This window comes from Oncorhynchus keta, chromosome 34 (assembly GCF_023373465.1).
Source record: "Oncorhynchus keta strain PuntledgeMale-10-30-2019 chromosome 34, Oket_V2, whole genome shotgun sequence".
Taxonomy (NCBI): Eukaryota; Metazoa; Chordata; class Actinopteri; order Salmoniformes; family Salmonidae; genus Oncorhynchus; species Oncorhynchus keta.
Genome location: NC_068454.1, coordinates 21,481,037 through 21,503,547, shown reverse-complemented (window position 1 = coordinate 21,503,547; position 22,511 = coordinate 21,481,037). Strand labels below are relative to the sequence as shown.

Genomic DNA, 22,511 nt, shown 5'->3' with positions numbered 1-22,511 from the left:
TGTTGTTGTTGGGAAGTGTCAGCTTTTTTCTTTATTTTCTATCGGTTAGAGTTGGCCAGACTCCAATAACTTGTCCCATTGATCTAAAGCTGAAACGGCCCTGCACGTTCACAGCCAGCCCTGAGAGAGAGCGGATCAGGTGTAAAAACATTTTTCACCCTAGTGTTTTTTTTTTGTTTGGGCTCAATCCCCGGTTCTTTCAGGGGGCACAAAGGAAGAGCTGCGCTCAGCAGGGTCATGTGGTGAACCCTGCGCCCCAGGCGACGGGAGGACTATAGGTGGTGATTAGGGCCTCTAATGTGTGATGAATTCTTTTCGAATCACATGATATGAACTAATGTCGCCATTTAATTATAAAACAACAGAGTGGGAGGGGGGTGCAGAGCGTACACCTGCACCAGACCATGGGGGGGGGGGGAATGGATGACAACTGCATTTCTAATGTTTTGTGCTACCAACACATGGCTCAGACCCCAGTGAAGAAATATTTTTAAAAGCCCAGGGAGAAAGATAAGTATTACATTTAAACACATGACATCTCTTGTTGAGCTTTTGGTTCTCATTGTCAATACTCAATAATGGTGTATCTGACAGGAGCTGATTTCTCAGCCTTCTTTGCTCCCTGTGTAAATTATGGAGGGTTTAGTTTGTCCTTCTCATTATCTTTGATGGACAGGACAGTGTCCACCTTCATCACAAAGCCCTGTAACCTTGAGAAGCTGCCATTAAAGGCTGGCTCTCAACAAAGGGTTGTTGGGGGTGGATTAAGTTACATTTAGAATGACCTATCTTTATTTGGGGGACTTCTGGAAGAATTGGTTGTAACCCTCTGACAAACACACACACAGCTCTCTCGCTCAAACAGGGAGTTTTTCTAAAGTTATCTATCCGGATTTCGCTTATTGGATAGGATTAAATCCATAGTAATCGAATGAAGAGAACGGAAGTCCCCATTCACTGATTTGTCCGTTCTATTCATTATATTTATATGCATTTAATCCTATCCGATAGGCAAAATCCAGATAGATAATTTTTGAAAAACTGGGCCCTGGCTTTGCCTATAGGTGTCTCTGTTGAGACTCGCCTCCCTCTTTTCAACCCAATGTCCCCACATTCCTGTTGCTGGGATGTGCTGTCAGCTTTTGGCGTGTTCCCCTGCCCAGGCGTTGCTGACACCTGGCAGATCTTACAATGCCTAGATAAGTATTTAACATAAACTAACCACATATGTTATAGCAATCTGTCAGTCGATGTCACAGTCAATGACGTGGCACGCAACCATTGGTTGATGCATGCAACGTCTGAGCAGGGGAACGTGACCCATACCTCACTTTCTCATGACAAGCTCCTCCTTCTCATGGACAGTCAAAACACAGGCTCCCTATTGGATGCACTGTTTAGCCACACTAGGAAAATCACAGGACATGAAGTACTCAATACCAGGGTTAGGGTCAATTCCATTTTCAATTCACTCTATTTCAATGTGGATACGATTCTTTAATCAAATTTCAATTAGCTTGCTGATTTGACAGAATAAAACATGGAATGTACTATTCGGCCACAGCCGCCACACTGTTCCAAATGTTTCAATGTCTTTTCTGTAGGTTTAATTAACATTACTATATCACTCATTCTCACACATGCACACATGCATACCCACGCTTCCCCTGTCACTTAATTGTGAGGCCCTGTATTAGAAGATGATGTCTGTGAAGGCTATACGAGATCCAATAAAAACATTCAGGGCACTAGTGAAATAAACAACGGGTGTACTGACTGACTGGCTTACTGAGGTATTCGGACTCTGGGGCCAGTGTGAATTTGTTAGGTGATTAAAGGCTATAAATAACTGCTGTCTGTTTTAGGCCCTTGGCCCTGGCTGCAGGGCTGGACAACTGCAGTTGGGACCCCGGGGCAAATACCTCCAGGTCCCCCTTAAAATACAGCTAATCTCATGATATTCTTCACATTTTGCCATGAGGATGAAAGAAAATGTTGCCGTTTTAAAGCTAATTTCCTGGAATTCTACACATTTTGCCGCTGCTTATGACATGTTCATCTGCTAATTGGGGGGCCCCCGACCTCCAGGGGGGCCCTGCATCCCTGTCCAGTAATCCGGCCCTGCCTGGCTGTATGCAGAGCAGCCTTCACACTGCATCCCCCTGCCAACCCACCAGCAATCTACCAACAATCCTTGCCACTGGGCCCTGTAACCCTGCACCTATCTCCTGTCTCTCTGCCTGTTTGGTCGGCCCTGATCTATGCACTCAATATTCCCCATCACTCTCCTCCTTCTACGGGACCTACTCACATTTCTTTTTCCATTGTCAATCTCCCTAAATTTCCCATCTGCTGCTAGCCACTGCTCTTCTCAACTCTCAAACATGTCCACAAGTACAAAACAGGTGTCCATGTAATTTGTACCCCTGAGTTCCAGGAACAGCGTGAAGGGTCATTCCTTCCTCATTCTCATGCGTCCGGTGCTCCTGATCCAGGTGCTACTCTAAGCCCTTCTAGTACACTATACCCCTCAGCCTGGTCATTGTTCTTTTAGGAAGATTACAAATCACACACTGACTCCTGTGAGTGCCCAATATAGATATTTTGACACTTATGGGGTTCCCACATGGATGTTTCTATTCTTATTCATAAGCTAGCTGGCTACCTTGACGTAGACCCTGAGAAAGTGTCTCAGTTTTCTTAGGTTGCAGTTTACTATAATACTGTTGATTGACTCAGATTTTATCCTGCTTGTTATATGCCACCTCTATGCCAAACTCATATTAACTTTCCTGGATGTTTAATGTTTGGAAGTTGGCTCACTGGCATCTTGTACAGCAGGGTGTTGTAAATTGTTGCTGGGTCTGTGTGACAGTGCTAAATGGGTTTGTGATAAATGTTTGTCTCCAACGTGTGAGACTGACACGCTGGTCTAACTTTAGTTATACGCGTGGATGTGTGTACGCAGGGTAGTCAGCACTGTGGGGAGGGATGTGTCACTCCTCCCTTCCAGGTCACTATCACATTCTCACATCCCCTCTTGGAATGTGAAGAGAGGGAGCGATAAGTTTAAGGGTTGTGTAGGTCAATGAACGTGAGCTCTTGTACAAAATACACCCCAGCATCCCCAAGATATGATATACACTATATATACAAAAGTCATTTTTTGTCCTGCTTGAATAGAGCTTCCCCGGTCAACTGTAAGTGCTGTTATTGTGAAGTGGAAACGTCTAGGGCCTCTGGAAGCAACGTCAGCATAAGAACAGTTAGTTGGGAGTTTCATGAAATGGGTTTCCATGGCCGAGCAGCCGCACACATGCCTATGATCACCATGCGCAATGCCAAGTGTTGGCTGGAGTGGTATAAAGCTCACCACCATTGGACTCTGAAGCATTGGAAATGTGTTCTCTGGAGTGATGAATCACGCTTCACCATCTGGGAGTCCGACGGACGAATCTGGGATTGGCAGACGCCAGGAGAACGCTACCTGCCCGAATGCATAATGCCAACTGTAAAGTTTGGTGGATGAGGAATAACAGTCTGGGGCTGTTTTTCATGGTTCGGGCTAGGCTACAGCATACATTCTAGATGATTTTGTACTTCCAACTTTGTGGCAACAGTTTTGGGAAGTTCTTGTTTCAGAATGACAATGCCCCTGTGCACAAAGCAAGGTCCATACAGAAATGGTTTGTCAAGATCGGTGTGGAAGAACTTCACTGAACACCTTTGGGATGAATTGGAACGCCGACTGCGAGCCAGCCTAATCGCCCAACATCAGTGGCCAACCTCACTAATGCTCTTGTGGCTGAATGGAAGTAAGTCCGCACAGTGGAGGCTGTTATAGCACCAAAGTGGGGACCAACTCCATATTAATGCCCATGATTTTGGAATGAGATGTTTGACGAGCAGTTATCCACATACTTTTTGTGTGTGTGTGTGTGTGTGTGTGTGTGTGTGTGTGTGTGTGTGTGTGTGTGTGTGTGTGTGTGTGCGTGCGTGCGTGCGTGCGTGCGTGCGTGCGTGCGTGCGTGCGTGCGTGCGTGCGTGCGTGCGTTTTGCAAATGTATACTCAAGTACAGAAGGTCCACATACTGGCTCAATTTTATTGATCACCACATACACATACAGAAATATGGTACAAAAAGTTTATTTAATAAGAGTTTTGTAAACGTTTGAGGTAAATTAACATTTACATCAACTTGTTCTTACAAAATGTCATACACAAGGCACTTCTCTTAAGACAGAATTGAAACAGGCTGCTGTTCTGAGCAAACAGTAGATGGTTCCTACTCCCTGACTGGCCAGAGAAATCACGCTCTGCATGACACACATCAAGAGTTTGAAGAAAACTACTGTATGTTATCCTATTGGATGAGGGGCTTGCGGGCAACTCAAAACAATACACACATTGCTGTGTGTAGAAGAGAGGAAGGGCCAGCTACCCAGCTGACATTCTCTCAACGTTAGTGTGACATTGTATTACAAGCTAACTACAGAGCCACATGAATGTTGTGAGAAGAAAACACAGTGAAAGCACTGAGTGAGCACACAGAAAATACTCACAGCCCACTTCTTTTCTATATTTGAAAACCCAAACTTTCTGCAATCATCTCAGACCATGAGTTAACTTATAGATGTATCCTATATTCACATTTGATGTCATTTTTAAAATAATGTCTTTAACGCAAAGAGCCGCTGTGTTTAACGGTTAAGACATTTTCCTTTAAGGATTCTAAACATTGGCAGTCCGGTGTCTTTACTTCTCTCTCCTATAGATAGATATATGATTCATAGAACAGCATGTTTTGTCTTAATGCGCAAATCTTTGATCTTTTTACTAAAATGTAAACTTTAAGAACCAAAATGCAATAACACTGATTTGTTTGTGGTTTGGTACATTGAAATAGTTTCAATGAAAAGGTAACATACATTGGGGGGAAAATGGATTGTTCCAATAAGAGTAAAACACTGTTATAAGCAAAACATTACATAGTCTCCTCTGGTAGTCTCACTACAGTTGTAATTATGTTTTTTACTGTGCATTGTTTGTTATTGTGTTTATTTCAGATCCTTCTCTAACTATAAACTATTAACATATGGTCATTCGAAGGTATAAGAAATATGTAAGAAATACATATATTTTGGTACAGGTGTTGTACCATACCAATCATGTTTCACAGGTAGCATTTAAGTCATTTAAGAAAAGGCCTATTTTAAGTGAGTGTTCATGTCGTGCATTGACTTGCATAGATTTTCAGTTATTCAAGATGGTTCAGGTAATCTACAGAGTGAAATATTACCTTTATACTAACTAGACGGAAGACTGTTCGTGCCATTGCTTACAACAGGTGTAGTAGAAATGGTTGAGGTTCTATCAAGATGTTAACTGAAACACAAAAACATTGAATGGGAATTCACTTTTCATCCTGGCATTATGACACTTGCAACATCATTGCCTTTGTGTGTTTTGTACCAAATAGCTGTTTTGGTTGTCACAAACTGACTACAGTTAAGAAATTAGATTCCATTATAATTAAATTATGTTTAAAAAAAAAAAGAACAACCCTTTTAAGAAAAAACAATAAAGTATCACGTGATGTATGAGAGTGAGTTACCCTCAACATGAAGATGCAATGATTAAAACGTGATATTGTGTGTGTATATATATATACACACACAGTACCAGTCAAAAGTTTGGACACACCTACTCATTCAAGGGTTTTTCTTTATTTTTACTATTTTCTACATTGTATAATAATAGTGAAGACATCAAAACTATGAAATAACACATATGAAATCATGTAACCAAAAAAGTGTTAAACAAATCAAAATATATTTTATATTTTTCAAAGTAGCCACCCTTTGCCTTGATGACAGCTTTGTACACTCTTGGCATTCTCTCTGGAATGCTTTTCCAACCGTCTTGAAGCTCTTGTTGGCTGCTTTTCCTTCACTCTGCATTCCAACTCATCCCAAACCATCTCAATTGGGTTGAGAGGTGGTCATTGTGGAGGTCAGCTCATCTGATGCAGCACTCCATCACTCTCCTTCTTGGTCAATTAGACCTTACACAGCCTGGAGGTGTGTTTGGGGTCATTGTCCTGTTGAAAAACAAATGATAGTCCCACTAAGCACAAACCAGATTGCATGGCGTATCGCTTCCGAATGAAGTGGTAGACATGCTGCTTAAGTGTGCCTTGAATTCTAAATAAATCAATGACAGTGTCACCAGCAAAGTACCCCCACACCATCACACCTCATCCTCCTCCATGCTTCACGGGGGGAACCACAGATGCGGAGATCATCGGTTCACTTACTCTGCGTCTCACAAAGACACGGCGGTTGGAACCAAAAATCTCTACTTTGGACTCATCAGACCAAAGGACAGATTTCCACCGGTCTAATGTCCATTGCTCATGTTTCTTGGCCCAAGCAAGTCTCTTCTTATTATTGGTGTCCTTTAGAAGTGGTTTCTTTGCAGCAATTTGACCATGAAGGCCTGATTCACAAAGTCTCTGAACAGTTGATGTTGAGATGTGTCTGTTACTTGAACTCTGAAACATTTTATTTGGGCTGCAATCTGAGGTGCAGTTAATTTAGCTGTTCTTGCCATAATAAGGATTTGGTCTCTTACCAAATAGGGCTATATTCTGTAAACCAACCCTACCTTGTCACAACACAACTGATTGGCTCAAACGCTTTAAGAAGGAAAGAAATTCCACAAATTAACTTTTTAACAAGGTGACCTGAAAATTGAAGAAGGTTGAGAGAATGCCAAGAGTGTGCAAAGCTGTCATCAAGGCAAAGGGTGGCTACTTTGAAGAAACTCAAATATAAAATATATTTTGATTTGTTTAACACTTTTTTGGTTACTACATGATTCCATGTGTGTCATTTCATAGTTTTGATGTCATCACTGTTATTCTATAATGTAGAAAATAGTCCAAATAAAGAAAAACCCTGGAATGACTAGGTGTGTCCAAACCTTTGACTGGTTCTGTGTATATAAACACATCTTGCCAGTCAAATCAAAAAGCTTTGTTACTTTTGATTGAACTAAACATCTGGAAAAACTATTTGGAAATGTTTAACATGTCAGCCTTTTAGATGGTGTTGTTAATCTAGTTTCTTCACATTTGCAAGATGTGTGATACTTAAATATCCTATAATTGGTTTATTTACCCTCTTAATTCAAAGCATTTGGGTTTATTTTGTTTTCAACCTCTTGAAAATTGGATGTCAACTTTTCATTGTGCATATGTCAGTATGCTTTCTAATTTCAGGCAAAAAAAATGTACGTTAATTTGCTTAATTTCTGCATTCGAGAATCAAATGTAGGAGCAGGGTCTGGAACTATGGAACTTACAGTAATAACAGGTGGACTACAAGAATACATTCAACTCCTAGTTTTGACCCATCATTTTCTTATAGTTTTTGTGTAACTTATGTGTTCAGTAAGTGGATCCTGGGTAAAACTAAGACAAAGAAATGTACCTGTAGACCTGTTAGTGAATCAGTGAGTTGTAGTTTTGCATTTACAGATTCCACCATTACTCTTCAAACACATAATACAAAAAATGTATTTCCAAACACTGATAGCTAAGCTATTTCCTGAATATTCTAAAAGTAATTTAGACTGTGAAATTCAGGCAGTGTCATAAAGTACAAGATAAAAGTTCTATAATGAACAAGCAAATGTTATTATCCCCATACCTGTGTCATTGCTGACATTGTACAGCATACTTAACCCTAAAGAAAGGATGAGAGCATACATGCACCTGATTTAGTTTGTCTTGCAATGGACTTTCTATGATACACAAAACAATTGTTTAAAAAAAATGTATTTTAAAAGCCTAGTGCTATTAAAAATGTGATTTTCCTGTGTTTTCTATTTCCACACTATGAGGTTGGAATAATACAGTGAAGAGCCCTTTAGTGTTGAGCTGTTTGAAAAGACTGCCTGAAGTTTCTGCCTGTTTTGGTGGGATGGACTCTTTACCTGCCTGGTGATATAGTTAATAGACCAATAAGATAGAGCGTTGCAAATCTCTCTGCCAATAACAGCTAGTTTTCAGTTTTCCCCTCCCCACTCAGACCACTCCCAGACAGTCCTAAGAACATTCTTGCTTGGAGGATTTGCTCTTTGCTAAGAAGCTCTTCTTTTTCCCCCACCATTTTAATCGAAACAAAATCACAGGTTGTTATCCAGAAATAATTTGATATTGAGTTAAAAACGGCTGCCTTGGATCTTTAAGAAAGGTTCAACTTGTATAACAGCAAAAGAGAAAATATACTAAACAAACAACTAGTCTCAAAACACCCTGTACTTGTTCCACATTACAGTTTTATTCGAAATTGGTTCTCAGCAATTTGCCAATCGAACTCAACGACTTGATGAATGTACAGTATCATTCCTAATTGGAATAAATAGGCTTTTATGTTCATCAAATAAACACAACAACAACAACCACTGTTGACAAGAGCACATTGACACATACTAGGCCATTGAAACCGAATTCAAACAAAAAAGTTACTTGGCCATTTTAAAGTGGAATGAGAACCCTAAAGTCCCATGATGTCCAGTATATTGAAGCCTTTGGCCTGTGAGACCATTTTAACGCACATTGCACAATCACACGGCACATTTTTTTGTATCATAATGCATATGCTACAACTCACCAATTGCACTGATATTAACTGCTGTTAATATATATATTTGGCAACTCCAGACCCTTACCTCACATTGCCTCCAATTATTATTATTTATTTATTTTAATCATTTTTTATAGAAAATCATTGGGGTGGTTGGGAGGGCTTTGGAAGGTTGGAGGTGTAGGGGGACTGACTATACTGCCAAGTCGTTGGGCCTGGCTCTGATGCTGCTGCTCTTGCTGGCCCTGCTGAGCCGGCGAGGGTCTGTGACCATGACGGGGGGCTCATGCATTTCCACTGTGGTGGTGACATGGCCTTCCTCCTGATCAACATTCCCCTCACTCAAACTGCCCCCACTGGAGCTGGAGCTGGGGCTGGTGGTGGGGGGAGCAGCATTACAAGGCTGCTGCTTACTATCAGAGGAGGGGGCGGAGGAAGGGGCAGAGGAAGGGGAGGAGGAGGGGGATGTGGCCTTCATCTCCCGAGTCTGCTGCTCGGTGGCCAGGTTGGCCCAGTTCTGCTGCGTGGTCAGCCTTTGGTTGTTGTTGCTGCTCATGTAGTAGGAGGACGAGGGCCCCTCCTGCAGGGGGTCCATCTTGAACTCTGCCGGGGAGGCCTCTACCTTGGGCCGCAGGAACGCACCACTCCCAGCTGTCACGTCCGTGTACGTCGGTGGGTAGCTGAGGTTGGGAAGGGCAGTTCTGGGGGCAGAAGTTATGGACTCCGGCCCCACACCATCAGAGCGGGGCAACAACACATGATCAGGGGTGACCATTCCCTGTTTAACTTTCTTCCACCCAAGGTGATAGATCTCTAACAAATTCAGCAAAAGAGACACGCAAGCCACCACAAGCATAAATATGATGAAAATCGTCTTTTCAGTGGGCCTAGATATGAAGCAGTCCACAGTGTTGGGGCAAGGCCACCGTGCACACTTGTATAGCGGCCTCAGCTGGAAGCCATAAAGTAAATATTGACCTAAAATGAACCCCACTTCAAAAAGGGTCTTGAAAATGATGTTGAACACATAGGTGCGCAACAGGGCACCCCTAATGCGGATCTTGCCATGCTCATCCCTGATAGGTGGCTTCTCTTTTTTACCACCTCCCCCTCCCCTTGCATCCCCTCCTTCATTGTAAAGGAGTTCCTTTTCCTCCTGGAGTCTGTTGGCCTTTCGCAGCTCCTCATCCTTCTCTTTCCGCTTCTCCTCCATGCGGACGATGTGCAGTACGTGACCCAGGTAGATGAGGGTGGGCGTGGACACAAAGATGATCTGCAGCACCCAGAAGCGGATGTGCGAGATGGGGAAAGCCTCATCATAGCAGACGTTCTCACACCCAGGCTGCTGTGTGTTGCAGGTGAAGTCAGACTGCTCGTCGCCCCACACGTCCTCGGCTGCCGCTCCCAGCACCAGGATCCTAAAGATGAAGAGGACAGTCAGCCAGACCTTGCCGATTACTGTTGAGTGTTCCTGTGCATTCTCCAACAGACGCCCCAGAAAGCTCCAGTCACCCATGCTTCCAGATTTATACCCTAGGGAGAAAGTACAGTCTGGAGTGAACAGAGGGAGGAGAGAAGGATGACGGGATGAAAAGACAGAGAGGGGGAAAGAGATTGTCAGTTACCTGTTAAAGTGATACCATGTAACATAAAGCATGAATAATCCAGAATAAACTGCAGGGGGATAAAGGACAGAGAAACACTACAAACCTAGAGAGAGCAAGCAATGGTCGCGTCACCCACAAACATACAAAGGTTTAATCACACTTCACATCGGCACAACACATTAAGCGCTTATTAAAATTAATTCCATAAAATGGCCTTGAAGAAGTCATTGGCGTTAACTGCTAAATCAATTATTTGAATCGAACAATCGGTCAAAGCAAGTGAACGGTATAGAAATGTTCTGTAACGCCACAGAATTTTGTGAAGCCCCCTATTTCTCTATTTAGCATTAACTATGAACCTGACATTTATGCTAACACTCTTTCACTCTCCTGTTCTCTCTCTAAAACTTTCTCTCGGTCACTGTCACACATACACACACGCACTCCCTCTCTCTTTCTCTGTCTCTCACCTGCTCGCTCCACTACCCAGCAGGCATTTGCTGAGATCAACATTATAATGGTCAAAAACAGCAGTGAGCAGAGGTTGGACTGCGGTGTGTTGGCCCTGACACACACGACTCCCACTGTTACAGATCCAACAGAGCCTTAGGTGTCAAGTCCAACGATATAACATACAATCTTCAACATCTAATAGGCCTTTATATCCTGTGATGTACAGAATTACATTTTCATTGAGAACAGGGACAGCTATAGGCCTCTTTTAACATGCTAATAATTCATTAGCTAAATCTAATACATCTGTAACACAGTTGTAAAACAAAACGTGTGCTATTTTAATGGCAATTTAATGGTCAATTATATAAGAAATTGCAGCCAATAAATGCAAAGACACCATATTCATAATTACATATATTGACTAAGCTATTAACTATTTAACAATGTATACTGTCATACTGCATAAGTTAAAACCAAAAGGAATAACCAGATTACACTTTCCCCATATGTGATCCTCAAAAACAAGCTATGAGAATGATTTTAACTAACCTCTGAATATACGTTTGAAACTAAGACATTGCACAACATTTGCCAGCCCTCGTCACAAAAAAACACTGTTGAATACAGGAGAATGAAGACAAATACTCTGACTTTTTTTTTTAGGTATTTTCTTGAAACTGTATTGTTGGTTAAGGGCTTGTAAGTAAGCATTTCACTGTAAGGTCTACTACACCTGTTGTATTCCGCGCATGTGTTATCTATGTATAGTGCTTGGTTAGCTTTGTGCACATGAACTTGCCAGTAGAGGCCTATCAATCTACTATTCACACCAAAAGCAAAACACAAGCAGAAACATAAAACGGTTGGAACTTACTCAAATGTTCTTGTATTGAGGGTAATAAATCCATCGACTAGGGTTCAGAATAAATATGACACCTGGAAAGAAAAAATATATAAATTAATGGATGAATATGTTAATTCGTTTATTTACATCAAACGTTTATTCCCTTATCTTTAAGCAGACTGACACACGTGATAGGTATTTTTTTTTGGTTTACTGTTATTTTTTAAAACTCTTATTGAAGTGAAAATGACCATGCCCTGATTCATAAATATTAATTGGCGTCATAAATTAAGATATTAATTAGATTGGAAAAACAAGGCATTTTGACACAGAATTGATAGGCAAAGAAATGTTAATCTCGAGAGTTGAGACATGTTTCAACCTATTTCTCCATATCAACATCCCACCGTATAGTTTGTATCCTGATGAAAATAATGTGGGATTCTTGTTTTTCCTTCACGGCAAATACATATGAAATATATATTAAACGTGTTAACATTATAAACATACTAAACGTGACATACCCCAAATGAATGCTTGTCTCATCAGAATTTGAAATGCTAATCAAGAGAAATACTTTGATCGAAAAGAAACGCGCACCTAAAGATTGGATAAATACATGACCGTATGAAACAGTCAAAAATACACATACAAAACTCGAAATGCTTTAAAAGTTATTTGTTTAATATTTATTTATATTATTATTTGTATTATCATTATTACTGCTATAAGGACTACAGTATTAGAATAGCCTATCTGATAAGGTTGGAATGTTGTATGTTCTTTGTCTCAACATTTGTTTTGTTTAATCACGTGTATCAGTCCAGAAAATATCCCATCATATTATACAAATCGAATAGGTTGAATATCAGATGATTTATGAAGGTTTTGAAGACCATTAAATAAGTCATAATAATTAACTCGATCAAGTTCAGGCAGCCAACAGTAACCTACAAAGTGTGCTGCCTCACAAATCGACAATACAGAGGGTGCCAGATAGGCTTTGTGTCCACTGGCTTTATTTTTTTAGCTCCCATATACCTTTATCGTATTGTTTGACCGATTATAATAGGTCACTACTGTAATTTCTAATAATTAAATACTCAACATTTAAATGTTCATTAAATAAAATGTCCATTGATACGAGTTACCAGTAACCAGCATCACATCAGTACGAGTGCCAGGAAAGATACTCGCACCTCATTTCAATCGTACCTTAGACAGGAGATGCCCAATTTAAATATGGAAAGCAATATCCATCTGCCATTGGTGCCATATTTTGAGTGCGTCGGATAGCCTACAGAACTCCCAGGGAAGCTGGTACCCTCCCCTCTTCACCAAATCCTGGCACCTCTGCCAGTTTACCAAACTCTTTTAAACGAAGCCAGGCCAAGTTATTCATTCAAACTTCACACGTGGATTCGCCGCCAATTTGAGCAAAAAAAGTTAGTTTTTCGAGACGAATTGAACTTGAAGATGGGTTTCCGCGAAGCGCAGCTCACTCCCATTCCCAGCCATCGCGACTGTCACATTGTGTGACCATGCATGAGTGAATTCAGTAAGTCATCACCCTGGACCGATACACGCCACGCCCCTATAAAACATCAAGCTTCAAATATGCTATGCAGTCTGGGAGTGCATGTTACCATCCGGGAAAAATCAGTTCTGCTTTCATAGTTTTACATCTGACCTTTGGTCTTTAGTGACGGAAGTTGGCAGGCAATAAGGTAGCCCATCTGTGAGAAATAGTTAATTTGGAATGCTGAAGAGAACATAGGCCTGACAGATACAATTGTGAGTTAGGAATTTTAGATTCTACACCTCACTAGAATACAATTTACTTATGATATATGGCTATCAAAAGTTACACTGCAAATCCAGTCACCCACCGCAAAACCCACGTAACCTCCCGCCCTCTCTTGGTTGTCCAGAGAAGCGCATCCCAGTGGCTGGAGGTTGATACCATTGGTATTACAACATATACTGTGAAAGCAATAAGTAAACAGACAGTATCATTTGTTTTTTTTAATTAAAAGTCAAGACTCAGGGTCAGAGTGCAGATCTAATAAATACAAACATCATCAAAAACATGCAGTTTAGAAATCTGTACATTAATAGCTAGGCTCTAGCTGCTGTAAAGAAGCAAGTGACAATGTTGAGGCTTTCAAAAATGTTCCCGAACAATTTGTACTACTGAATTTAGCATTTTCTCCAAACAGTCAATGTAAAAAAAAAAAAAAACATACAAAAAGCCCCCATACAACTGTAAAGATTGTGAGAGAAAGTAAGCCCACAAAGTGCTTTCACAAATGTGTGTGATTGCATCTCATTGCTAAAACTGTCCTTACATTTTCACAGGTAACAGTCAAATTATCACTACAGTGATACAAGTTATAGTCAAACTTCTACATGCATTTTTGGACAAAGCACATTAGGCCAGTTTTGCCTGTAGATCAGCCCGCTAACTCACATTGAAAGAGGTGCAGTGATATGTTCAGTGCCTAAAATAAGGAACAAGCTGAAAGATGATAGCCACGTTCTGTAGCCACGTTTACAATCAGTCTTGACAACAATAGGCTATATGTCGGACTCAGTTGGCATAATGCTCAGAGGGTCCGTTTCCAGTACCCAGCTTAAGCCTACTCCTGGACCAAGATGCACTTCCAATGGATATTCCCCATTGAGCATGCTTTTTATGTACAGGAATAAGCTTCATTTGGGTCCAGGAAATCTGTCCAGAATGTTCAAGTGTATCAGCCATGCTACCTAAAAACATTGTGCTCGGTGTGGCTCAGTTGGTAGAGTGTGGCACTTACAATGTCAGGCTTGTGGGTTCAATTCCCACGGGGGAGCGGTATGAACAAATGTGAAAAGGTATGCATTCACTACTGTAGGTTTCTCTGGATAAGAGCATCTGCTAAATGACTTAAATGTAAATGCTCAACATACAGCATCTACATCATACTATTTGACACCGCTTAAATTGCGTTGGTACTCAATACATTTCCTTCGCCAGTATGAGCCTCAAATAGAACTTGGAGCTATACTGCACACTTGTGAGTTTCTGCTTTGGTAAAGTTTCCCACAAAGCTGAAGTAGTAACATAAACCAATTCTGGTTGCGCTCCACAATAAAACAAACTCCTGCAAGCTCATTGTAAACCAGAAGGTGGCGATCTAGACCCATTTGTCACTGCTGTTCAACCTCCCAAACAGACATGTAGCTCAAACACCAAGATAAATAAAATAACAATACATTAACAAAATGCTAAAACATTACCCCATAAGTCAGTCATAGTGGAAGGCACAGAACGATAAATATCCTCTACGACAGTGTTCCCCAACAATACACATTGGACAAGCACATCTGATTCAACTTGTCAACTAATTAGCAATCGCTCAATGAGTTGAATCAGGCATGTTCATCCAGGGCTACAACAAAAACATCTGCTGTTGGGGGTACTGGAGGACTGGAATTGGGAATCTGCTCCAGAAAAGCAGACTCAGGGTTAGGCCAGTCCTCTCAGCTGCTACAGGTATGTCCTCACGTATGTTCTCTTCTCATGGTAACAAAACACTGATAGGTTTCTACTCCCTAGTTCTCTGTAGTCTAAATGGGGAAGAACATGGACACTATGCTGGGCTCACACGGTCTTGGTGCTGGAGGAATCTGTAAGAGAGGACAGCAGAATCTCATTCTTTTTATTCTGTAGTAGGGACTTGTTCGTGGTTATGTGATCGGGGTGAGCGTAGGCACGGCTCTTCTTGGACATCCTGGTGGAGCACCTCATCAGGGCCTTGACGATGAGGTAGGCCAGCTCGGTCACATTGAGAACCATGCAGATGGCAGACGAAGCCACCATGAAGATGGTGAAGATGGTCTTCTCCGTGGGTCGTGAGATGAAGCAGTCCACCTTGTTTGGGCAGGGCCACTGCTCACACTTCACCAGACGAGGCATCGCAAAGCCATCGTAAACAAAGTAGAGGGCGTACATAAAGCCAGCCTCAAAAATCAGGCGGAAGAACAGGCTGCAGGTGTACGTCCACCACAGAGGCCCCGTGATGGGCAGACGACGACTCTTCAGGGCCTCTAGGTCCACCTGCCTGGTCTTGTCATCACCACCACTGTGCAAGGCCGTCGCGATGATGTGCTTCTTGTCCCCACGCTTCCTGTAAGTCACGTGCATGGCCACCAGCAGGGCCGGTGTAGACACGAAGATCAGCTGCAGGCACCAGAGACGGATGTGTGACACAGGGAAGAAGTGGTCGTAGCAGACGTTCTTACAGCCAGGTTGCTGGGTGTTGCAGATGAAGTCAGACTGCTCGTCTCCCCACACGCTCTCTGCAGCCAGTACCAGGATGGTGATACGGAAGATGAAGAGGACAGACAGCCAGATCTTCCCCAGGCTGGTGGAGTGTTTGTTCACCCCGCCCAGCTGGGCATACAGAGCCCCCCAACTCATCTCTACAGCAGCTTTGGCTTACACCACCTGAAGAACACAATAATGGAAACGGTACAAATTAATGTCAGTTCTTAGTGAACATGAAAAAGGCTTCATTTTCAGAAACAGCACACTGAGAAGGAGACCAGTAGACCTACATCACAGTTTCCTTTTGTCTCACAATTAGACATTTGAAAAACCAAACCAAAAATTTCCAAACATGAAGTATTCAATTGAACACTAGGTGGTGTTTCTTTCCAATACAATTTAATCAAACTATATAATAATATGTGTTTTCATTCAAGTAATCACTTTTACACAACACTGGCTATCAAGGGAGGCTATACTGATGGATAAAATAGTGTAGTAAACAATGAATAGTCAAACAGTACACAAGAAAGTTAAGACAAATCAATAAATTAGCATTAGTTTATTATACATTATAAACTGAGTGGTTCGAGCCCTGAATGCTGATTGGCTGACAGCCGTGGTATATCAGACCATATAAAAACATTTTGTAATTTTCTAATTACGTTGGCAACCCGTTTATAATCGCAATAAGGCACCTCGGTTTTTTTTGTTGGTATATCTCCAATTTACCACGGCAAAGGGCTGTATCCAGTCACTCTGCGTTGAGTCGTGTTGTAGAAGTCATTACCTGTGGTATATTGGCCATATTACACCTCGTACGTGGTTGCTTATACATACACTTACTAAACTTGGCTGCTGCTAGTTACTAAGACTGCATTATTAGTGATGAGTTTCCCTGCATTTTATTCAAATTCAAAATGTAAACTGTCCATAACAATTTGCCAATTAATCATCTCGTTTGGTTTCCCTGTCGAGTTTCTAATCTATTAATTGTAACATGTATATTGGGGGAAAAAATAAGCAACAATAATTTCTTTAATAAAATCCTAAACATCAGCAACATCAAACAAACTATCACCAGTGGCTGTATCATTACATAAAGACGAATAAGACAGGTGAGTATGATCCACAAAATATCGGATTCACAAATCACAGCACTCACCTCCTCGGAATTTCAGCAAACGTCCATTAATTTTACTTTTCGGTGCAACTTAATGCCGTCGTTTAAAGAAACACCAACGACGGAGAGAGCAACTCCAAACGAAGCCGAGGGGAATATTTAGTTGTTTGGAAGTAGGTCCGACTGTGAAGTCTGCGCTCTGATGAGATGTACCTGAGTTTTTACGATCTTCACTCGAGGACAATCTACCTGCTAGGGGGCGGGACGAAGAAAAAGAGCGCTCATCAACCCCATTGGCTCATCAGTTCAGGAGTGTGTAACTTTTAGATTAGTGTCAGCCGTGTAGTTTTACCTGATTTCACTGAAATACACTGATTTGATTATTTGAATCAAACACAATCACATCCTTTTCACATTGACTGTTTATAGACAATTCAGAGATACACTTGAATTCGGTCTTGATTTACGGTACGAGCTATAAAGCACGCAGTCATCATTAGCCCAATATTAGACTAAAAGAGCCTAACGTTACTCCGTAGTCCAAGGACCCTTACATGTTGTTTAAAGGGCGAATTGGCCCTGGAAGATAACAGCTAAATACTCAATATACACGTGACTAGATTCTCAATTGCAATATGGTTCTAGAAACATAAATCCATTTACTTTCATATCACATCAAAATAATTTCACAAATGCAAAATACACACTTAGTGTACACTGTGTTAACCGAGTTTAGCATAGTTGCAGCTCGTTTCAGTGACGTGTGTGGCGCCGGTCTTCCATTTACACACAGGTGTTCAGAGACGCAGATAGCTATTAGCACAGTCCAGCGTCTCCCGTAAACTAGCGCTGTAACATGAAATATGTCCGTGTGGGAACCCTAACCCTATAAAAAGGTGTGTATCAATATAACTTTGTTTTATTATTATTTACGATATGAAATGTCCTAATGCTTCCAATACAGAAAGGGACTGGTGTTAATGTTCAGACTGAGAGTTGCAAATCTTAACAAAACTCCCCTCTACAGAAGAGGCCTTCCTCCAATACTCTTGTGTAATGTTACTGAACTGAGAGTCATGGTCAAGGCCTAAGTCGTCATGAGACAGTCAGTACAGTCAAGTGATGATGGATACTTCCTCTGTGAAATCAAGATTACCACAAAGTAGGCATGACCTCATGCTGACTTAAGATCGATCTAGCGATGATGCTATTTTGGGAGACCATACGAAAATACCAGATATAGTACATAATACTGTTTGTTGAAAAATTACAATATCTTAACATTCTTGAGAAATTCAACATTTTAATAAAGAAATCTCCCATAAGGTTTTGACATTAACATTTCATATTCATAATTCACGAAGCCAGTGTAGTATGACCAAACCAATAATTCCCTTGTCTGATCAATGTGTTGATTGCATAAAACATGTGGTGGCTAGATTTCTGAGATGGCATGGGAATCAATCCCTAGATTGCTTTATTGTGTGTGAGGGCTACAGTATCATCCCATAATGGTTGATTGTGTGTGAGGACTCAGGGCTACAGTATTCAGTAACATCCCCAGTGTAGGTACTACTGAGAGATCAGATCATCCTCATCACCATGCTCTTTGGCTGAGTGATGGACAGCAGAGTCCCAGACCTCAGCCCACCCTGTTCATCAGTGGTGGTGATAGTCCTGGGGTCACTTCTTGAGCTTGGCCAGGCCCATGAGAAGCTGGTCCCTTCTCTCTCTCCTGGCAGACAGGGGCTGCTGGTCAGCTGGGATCAGCTCACACATCTCCTGGAGGGACACGTCAGAGGAAGAAGGGAGGGAGAGGGAAATAAGATGAGTAGAGAGAATGCATTGTTTCTTCTCTGAATTGTACACTGATCAAAAATAAAATGCAACAATTTAAAAAGGTTTTTTACTGAGTTACAAAGAAATCAGTCAATTGAAATAAATTTATTCGGCCCTAATCTATGGATTTCACATGACTGGGAATACAGATATGCATCTGTTGGTCACAGATACCTTTAAAAAAGGTAGGGGCGTGGATCAGAAAACCAGTCAGTATCTGGTGTGACCACCATTTGTCTCATGCATCGCGACACATCTGATAAGGGTGGCGAACACGCAGAGGAGCTTCCCTGAGACGGTTTCTGACAGTTTGTGCAGAAATTCTTCAGTGCAAACCCACAGTTTCATCAGCTGTCTGGGTGGTTGGTCTCAGACGATCCCACAGGTGAAGAAGACAGATGTGGAAGTCCTGGGTTGGCATGGTTACACATGGTCTGCGCTTGTGAGGCCGGTTGGAGGTACTGCCAAATTCTCTAAAGTGATGTTGGAGATGGCTTATGGTAGAGAAATTAACATTCAATTGTCTGGCAATAGCTCTGCAGTCATCATGCCAATTGCACACTCCCTCAAACTTGAGATATCTGTGGCATTGTGTTGTGTGAAAAAACTGCACATTTTAGATTGGCCTTTTATTGTCCCCAGGACAAGGTGCACCTGTGTAATGATCATGCTGTTTAATCAGTTTCTTGATATGCCACACCTATCAAATCGGAGGGCCTGTTGTCCGGACCTCTGGTAGTCTCTATGGGGGTGCCACAGGGTTCAATTCTCGGGCCGACTCTCTTCTCTGTATACCTCAATGATGTCGCTCTTGCTGCTGGTGATTCTCTGATCCACCTCTACGCAGACGACACCATTCTGTATACCTCTGGCCCTTCTTTGGACACTGTGTTAACTAACCTCCAGATGAGCTTCAATGCCATACAACTCTCCTTCCGTGGCCCCCAACTGCTCTTAAATGCAAGTAAAACTAAATGCATGCTCTTCAACCGATCGCTGCCCGCACCTGCCCACCCATCCAGCATCACTACTCTGGACGGCTCTGACTTAGAATATGTGGACAACTACAAATACCTTTGTGTCTGGTTAGACTGTAAACTCTCCTTCCAGACTCACATCAAACATCTCCAATCCAAAGTTAAATCTAGAATTGGCTTCCTATTTCGCAACAACGCATCCTTCACTCATGCTGCCAAACATACCCTCGTAAAACTGACCATCCTACCAATCCTCGACTTCAGCAATGTCATTTACAAAGTAGCCTCCAACACTCTACTCAACCAATTGGATGCAGTCTATCACAGTGCCATCTGTTTTGTCACCAAAGCCCCATATACTACCCACCACTGCAACCTGTACACTCTCATTGGCTGGCCCTCGCTTCATACTCTTCGCCAAACCCACTGGCTCCAGGTCATCTACAAGTCTCTGCTAAGTAAATCCCTGCCTTATCTCAGCTCACTGGTCACCATAGCAGCACCCACCCGTAGCACGTGCTCCAGCAGGTATATCTCACTGGTCACCCCCAAAGCCAATTCTTCCTTTGCCGCCTTTCCTTCCAGTTCTCTGCTGCCAATAACTGGAATGAACTGCAAAACTCATTAAAGCTGGAGACTCTTACCTCCCTCACTAGCTTTAAGCACCAGCTGGCAGAGCAGCTCACATATCACTGCATCTGTAAATTAGCCCATACAATCTACCTCATCCCCATACTGTATTAATTTATTTATCTTGCTCCTTTGCACCCCAGTATCTCTAGTTGCACATTCATCTTCTGCACATCCTACCATTCCAGTGTTTAATTGCTATATTGTAATTACTTCGTCACCATGGCCTATTTATTGCCTTACCTCTCTTATCCTACCTCATTTGCACATGCTGTATATATATATTTCTACTGTATTATTGATTGTATGTTTGTTTATTCCATGTGTAACTCTGTTGTTGTATGTGTCGAACTGCTTTGCTTTATCATGGCTAGGTCGCAGTTGCAACAGATCTTGTTCTCAACTAGCCTACCTGGTTAAATAAAGGTGAAATAAAAATAAATAAATACATCTTGGAAAAGAAGAAATGCTTACTAACTGGGGTGTAAAACATTTGTGCACAACATTTGAGAGAAATAAGCTTTTCGTGCTTATGGAATGTTTCTGGGATCTGTTATTTCAGCTCATGAAAAATGGGACCAACACTTAAATGTTGCGTTTATATTTTTGTTCAGTATAGTTTTAACTGCTAGGATTTCATTTTGGTGTTATCCTAGTGAAATATTTCCTTGGTTACACTATGCATTTAATAATCGGTCCAATACAAAATATTTTATGCTTGTGAAATAGTTTACGCTTTTAGGGCCAGGGTGTTCTCACATGACGGCTTCCATTGGAGTGTGGAGAATGATGTTTGAACAGCCTGACTGCATATGATTGAGTAACGTCTAGTTAACAGGGTATGGTACTAGAAGGGGAAAACTTTTGAATGCTCGCCGGACTTAATGTTTCATTGCCCTCATTGAACTAACCCAGTTTCATACCTTCTTGTACTTGATGAGCAAAATCTGAAGACACCTAGTCCTAGAATATAGAGGTGTTGGTACAAACAGTACAACACATAAACACATAAGCTTACTTTGTTGATGCGCTCGGCTGCCTCCCCAGAGAATTCGGGAACAGGTCCAAAGGTGTTCAGAACCCTCTTCATGCCCTCTCTGTAGCGCTGGAGATAGTCCTCCAGACCTGGGGGAGTGGACCGGATAGAGAGGAATGGGTAGACTTTAAGGCAAAGGGCAGATCTTACTGTATTTGGTTCAGTATAGAGTAACAAAACAGATTTGTATCATCTCCCATGACCAAGAACGAAAGTGCTCAGTCATTTAGGCCTAATTGTATTCTACACTGAACAAAAATATAAAAACGCAACATGCAACAATTTCAAAGATGTTACTGAGTTACAGTTCATAAGGAAATCAGTCAATTTAAATAAATTCATTAGACTGTAATATATGGATTTCACATGACTGGGAATACAAATGTGCATCTGTTGGTCACAGATAACAAAACAAAAAAGGTAGGAGGTTGGATCAGAAAACCAGTCAGTATTTGGTGTGATCACCATTTGCCTCATGCAACTCGACACATCTCCTTTGCATGGAGTTGATCAGGCTGTTGATTGTGGCCTGTGTAATGTTGTCTCACTCCTCTTCAATGGCTGTGCGAAGTTGTTAAACATTGGCGAGAACTGGAACAAGCTGTCATACATATCGATCCAGAGCATCCCAAACATGCTCAATGGGTGACATGTCTGGTAAGTCTGCAGGCCATGGAAGAACTGGGACATTTTCAGCTTCCATGAATTGTGTACAGATCCTTGCGACATGGGGCCGTGCATTATCATGCTGAAACATGAGGTGATGGCGGCGGATGAATGGCACGACAATGGGCCTCAGGATCTCCTCACGGTATCTCTGTGCATTAAAATTGCCATTGATGAAATGCAATCGTGTTCGTTGTCTGTAGCTAATGCCTGCCCATACTATAATCCCTCCGCCACCATGGGGCACTATGTTCACAACGTTGAAACCGCTCGCCCACACAATGCAATCCATATACGCTGTCTGCCATTTGCCCGGTACAGTTGAAACCAGGATTCATCCATGAAGAGCACACTTCTCCAGTGTGACAGCGG

At 41.8% G+C, this 22,511-nt stretch overlaps 3 protein-coding genes across 5 annotated transcripts in view; all 3 read right to left on the bottom strand.

The window, feature by feature from the left end:
• Positions 1–3,922: 3,922 nt before the first annotated feature.
• Positions 3,923–13,594, bottom strand: LOC118371556 (gap junction alpha-3 protein-like). 3 transcript variants are annotated; one of them, XM_035757050.2, is made up of 3 exons: positions 13,449–13,594; positions 11,590–11,651; positions 3,923–10,203 (listed from the first exon to the last, which is right to left on the bottom strand). In XM_035757050.2, the coding sequence occupies exons 2-3, from the start codon at positions 11,621–11,623 to the stop codon at positions 8,846–8,848; spliced, it is 1,392 nt and encodes a 463-aa protein (XP_035612943.1). In that variant the 5' UTR covers positions 11,624–11,651; positions 13,449–13,594; the 3' UTR covers positions 3,923–8,845. The 3 variants fall into 3 exon arrangements, with proteins under 3 accessions (XP_035612943.1, XP_035612945.1, XP_035612944.1); XM_035757052.2 differs by having other exon boundaries at positions 3,923–10,185; XM_035757051.2 differs by lacking the exon at positions 13,449–13,594 and adding an exon at positions 12,775–13,442.
• On the bottom strand, positions 13,570–18,118 carry gjb8 (gap junction protein beta 8). Its single transcript, XM_035757054.2, has 2 exons — positions 17,034–18,118; positions 13,570–16,048 (listed from the first exon to the last, which is right to left on the bottom strand). Exon 2 carries the CDS (start codon positions 16,019–16,021, stop codon positions 15,203–15,205), a length of 819 nt encoding a protein of 272 aa, XP_035612947.1. The 5' UTR covers positions 16,022–16,048; positions 17,034–18,118; the 3' UTR covers positions 13,570–15,202.
• Positions 18,119–18,274: 156 nt separating this feature from the next.
• Positions 18,275–22,511, bottom strand: part of cryl1 (crystallin, lambda 1) — a 30,076-nt gene continuing 25,839 nt past the window's right edge. Inside the window, exons 7-8 of the mRNA XM_035757053.2 lie at positions 21,456–21,562; positions 18,275–18,773 (exon numbers count right to left, since the gene is read on the bottom strand). Coding sequence (XP_035612946.1) covers positions 18,675–18,773; positions 21,456–21,562 — 206 coding nt within the window. The 3' untranslated portion in view covers positions 18,275–18,674. The remainder of the gene's footprint in view (positions 18,774–21,455; positions 21,563–22,511) is intronic.